Here is a 3,764-nt window from a genome sequence, read left to right on the forward strand (position 1 = left end):
ACAAAGATTTAAGTTAAATGTGCGACAGTTGTGTTCGAACTCAACACCTACTATTCTACTACTATAAAAAAACAACCCTTGAACCATTGGACTATGATACAGTATTGGAACTATTCTCAATATCTAAAACTATATACTACGGGTTAAGCTATATTATTTTTCTTTAAAAATAATGAGTTTATAAATTTTCTTAAATCGATTAATCTAAACTCTAAAGCATATTCCTTAAACCGATTAATCAATATTAATTAAAATATAATTATTCAAAGTATATTTCCAAAATTAGGTTAACCAAATAATTAATTCGATTGTTTGAATTTGGAAATTTGGCACCTTGATTATGTAGTTACTATGTAGTTAGTACTTTGATTTTGTGTAGGTGGAGACACGAGACCTCCAAAATATTGTGACTATATATATCGGATAAATGATGACCATTTGTTTATACTGTATATATTTGTAAATCGGATAGACTACATAAATATGGATCTACTATTACATTAATAAAGTAGGTTTATAAACGGGTCAACTATGAATAACGGGTATTACTATCTGGTGTTAGTACACCACACTCTATAATATGAAACAAACTGATTATGTACAAATTAGTAATTATAGCTTTTAAAACTTAATAATTTGAATTTTTTATTTTAAATATAATAAATAACAGTAAACTAAAATTTACTTAGTAATAAACCTAAAAGATCAAAATTCTAAAAATTCTAAAATATTTGACCTGCGGTGTACCGCGGATTCGAACCTAGTGGGTTGTGGTAGTGAAAGTATATTGATAGTTCCCAAGCATTATCATGTCCAACATGTTCACCAGAGTGTTCACCACCTTCGGTAACATGGCCACCACTAATATAAATAAAACAAATAATTCTATTATTACTTGGTTGTTAAATATATATATAAACATACAACTATTTTTTAACTTTTAAATTTCATTTACCTTATATATATATATATATATAGACCAAAGGATACATACCTATCCTCAATTTTTAAGACCTACCTACCTAAAATTCAAGATATTTTTTTTGTATGATCATTTATTTTTACTAAATACAATTTGCATAATAATTGGGAAGGAATCAAAATCTAATTTGAACACCTCATTTTCTGTTAGTTATCTAACATGTAATTAGTTTTGTTTATTAACATAATATACAAACTCTTTTTTAAAGACAAAATAATTAACTTATTAAAAATTAAATACCTTGTTTGTGACTCAAACATGTCTCCCATGTAGGCATTAGAATTCCATTTCGTCTCCACTGTTTGATATGTATTGTAATCAAAATTTTCATAGCCGGCTTCATATTGGTATTGAGGCTGGATCTTTTCTCCATGTCCTGTCCAAACATAGTAGTTGGGTTGAATCTTTCGTATATAAATGTTTGTGAACAATGTTCGGACGAAGAAGCTCCCTATTGTTACACTGTGAGCATGGACACCAAATTCTTCCCCCCTCATATAAGCACTGAGAAGCAAAATTCAAGAATCCCTCTAACCCAACTTCATATTCTGCAGATACTTTCGGCTGATATGGATCCATACGCCTATACATCCATCCTCGTTCAACTTCAATATTATTATTTGAAGTAGACATCACAACAAGAACAGAAAAAAAAAATTATTGATATTTGAAAAATTCAACCTAGAAAATTTGGAAACGAGAGTTTATGTGGAGGAAAAGAAATAAAATGAAAGAATATATAAGATAGAAAGTGTTTGAGAGTATAAATTAAAGAGATAATGCATTTGTGATTTCTAAGAAGAAGTGAAGCAACACATATATAATAGATAAAGCAAACCAACTTGCAAATGATCGGTGCGAGTTGGAAATGAATGGTGATGGCCCTATTAAACGATAAGGCAGTACACTACAATTTCTCCACTATACTCTGTCGCAAAAAAAACAAAATCGTATGCCCACTATTATTCACAACACTGTTCGTCACTATGTCCACTACTATTAGCTACAGTTAACTTTGTCGCTCTATTGCTACAATTATTTTGTAGATATTAACAGCTACAAACTAAAACCGAAGAAATTGGTGATTTTTGTTACAACCGGCTTGTAGATAAACATTTTCCATTTTTAAAATAATATTAAGCTACAATTTGTTACGATTATTCAAGTGCTACAAAAAATTTTGTCTCCTAGTTTGTAATAAATTAGCTTCAAATCATAGGTGTATCTATTTGTAATTTTGTTTCTACAGAAACTCACAAATTTGCCACTAATTAAACTATATAAAAATTTGTGGCTAATTTGTAACTTCATGTAACCAATGTTTGTTATAAATCGATTTGTAGCAATTATTCGTAACTATATGCAACGTTTTTACTAGTGAAAGATGATCATGGTCATGAAATATAATGATATTGACATGTAATATAATTTAATTTTATGATTGAATTTGAAGTTCACCTATTTATAGGATGTTTTATCATATTTCTAAAATAAAATATAACTTTTTTATTATAAAATATATAATTTTGTAAGGTTTCTATGTAACTAAATTATTTAAACCACTAGTTTTATTGTTTAATACACTACAAGAAACGAGGTTCATTGTATCATTTATTTTACTTGATTACATCAGTTTTTGATTGATGCAAACGAAATTACATTGGTTATTTAAATGACTCTGACAATGATGACTCTAATACTTTGGGTTAGTTTAAACAATTGATGTAACTATTCTCATCAATTGATGGAATTGGTGTTTAATTGTGTCACTTGAATAAAATGAAATTAAATTTTATATCAATTAATATAACTGATATATATATTTGTTTTGGTTATGGTAATTGATACTGAATATTTTTATCAGTTTTTCTAAGTGATGTAATAAATGTATCAATTATAAATAAGTGACACTAAAACTAGTGTCAGTTTTATAAGTGATTGGAAGAATAATTTCATTTATCATGAACCAATGTTAATTTTTGTATCGTTCAGTTAAGTGATGATCACATGTATAAACGACATTGATGTATTGTTCTTGCGTCAATTTTTTTAGATCAACCAGAAATGTTTTATATCATTTGTAAATGATATTAAAATTTTGTTTTAATTAAATTGTATACATAATTAAAATATATATAAGATACAGATTAGTATATGAATTGCAAATCATTATATTGTAGTAAATTCCAAGATTAATCCAATAAAACACATTGTCTACACTTATAAAACAGAAATCGTACGAGATATTTGAACTAATAAAAGTAGAAAAGATGAAGATATGCTAGCTTATAACAAAGATAGATCAACTATCTCCATGATCATTTCCTTTTAATCCATTGTTGTTCCGATGATTGACGTTTCGGCCGTTAACATTCAACTGTTGTCATTCATACGATTGACGTTCAGGACCATTGATGTTCAGAAAATTGACGTTTCGGCCGTTAACATTCAACTGTTGTCATTCATACGATTGACGTTCAGGACCATTGATGTTCAGAAAATTGACGTTTCGGCCGTTAACATTCAACTGTTGTCATTCATACGATTGACGTTCAGGACCATTGATGTTCAGAAAATTGACGTTTCGGCCGTTAACATTCAACTGTTGTCATTCATACGATTGACGTTCAGGACCATTGATGTTCAGAAAATTGACGTTTCGGCCGTTAACATTCAACTGTTGTCATTCATACGATTGACGTTCAGGACCATTGATGTTCAGAAAATTGACGTTTCGGCCGTTAACATTCAACTGTTACCATTTAGACGATTGACGTTCGAG

General features: G+C 28.8%; 1 protein-coding gene across 9 annotated transcripts in view; it reads right to left on the bottom strand.

Moving 5' to 3' along the window:
• Positions 1-1,823, bottom strand: part of LOC104773881 — an 8,032-nt gene extending 6,209 nt beyond the window's left edge. For 4 of the 9 annotated variants that reach the window (XR_765205.2, XR_765200.2, XR_765198.2 and 1 more), the window contains exon 1: positions 1,223-1,823. Coding sequence is in view for 2 of the 9 variants with exons in the window: in XM_010498550.2 (XP_010496852.1) it covers positions 737-861; positions 1,223-1,479 (382 nt within the window). In the remaining 7 variants the exon portion in view is untranslated. Of the gene's footprint in view, positions 1-736; positions 862-1,222 lie in introns of all 9 variants that reach the window. The other 5 variants (XR_765209.2, XR_765208.2, XM_010498550.2 and 2 more) reach the window with 4 other exon arrangements.
• Positions 1,824-3,764: the final 1,941 nt, after the last annotated feature.

Source organism: Camelina sativa, unplaced genomic scaffold (assembly GCF_000633955.1).
Source record: "Camelina sativa cultivar DH55 unplaced genomic scaffold, Cs unpScaffold00711, whole genome shotgun sequence".
Taxonomy (NCBI): Eukaryota; Viridiplantae; Streptophyta; class Magnoliopsida; order Brassicales; family Brassicaceae; genus Camelina; species Camelina sativa.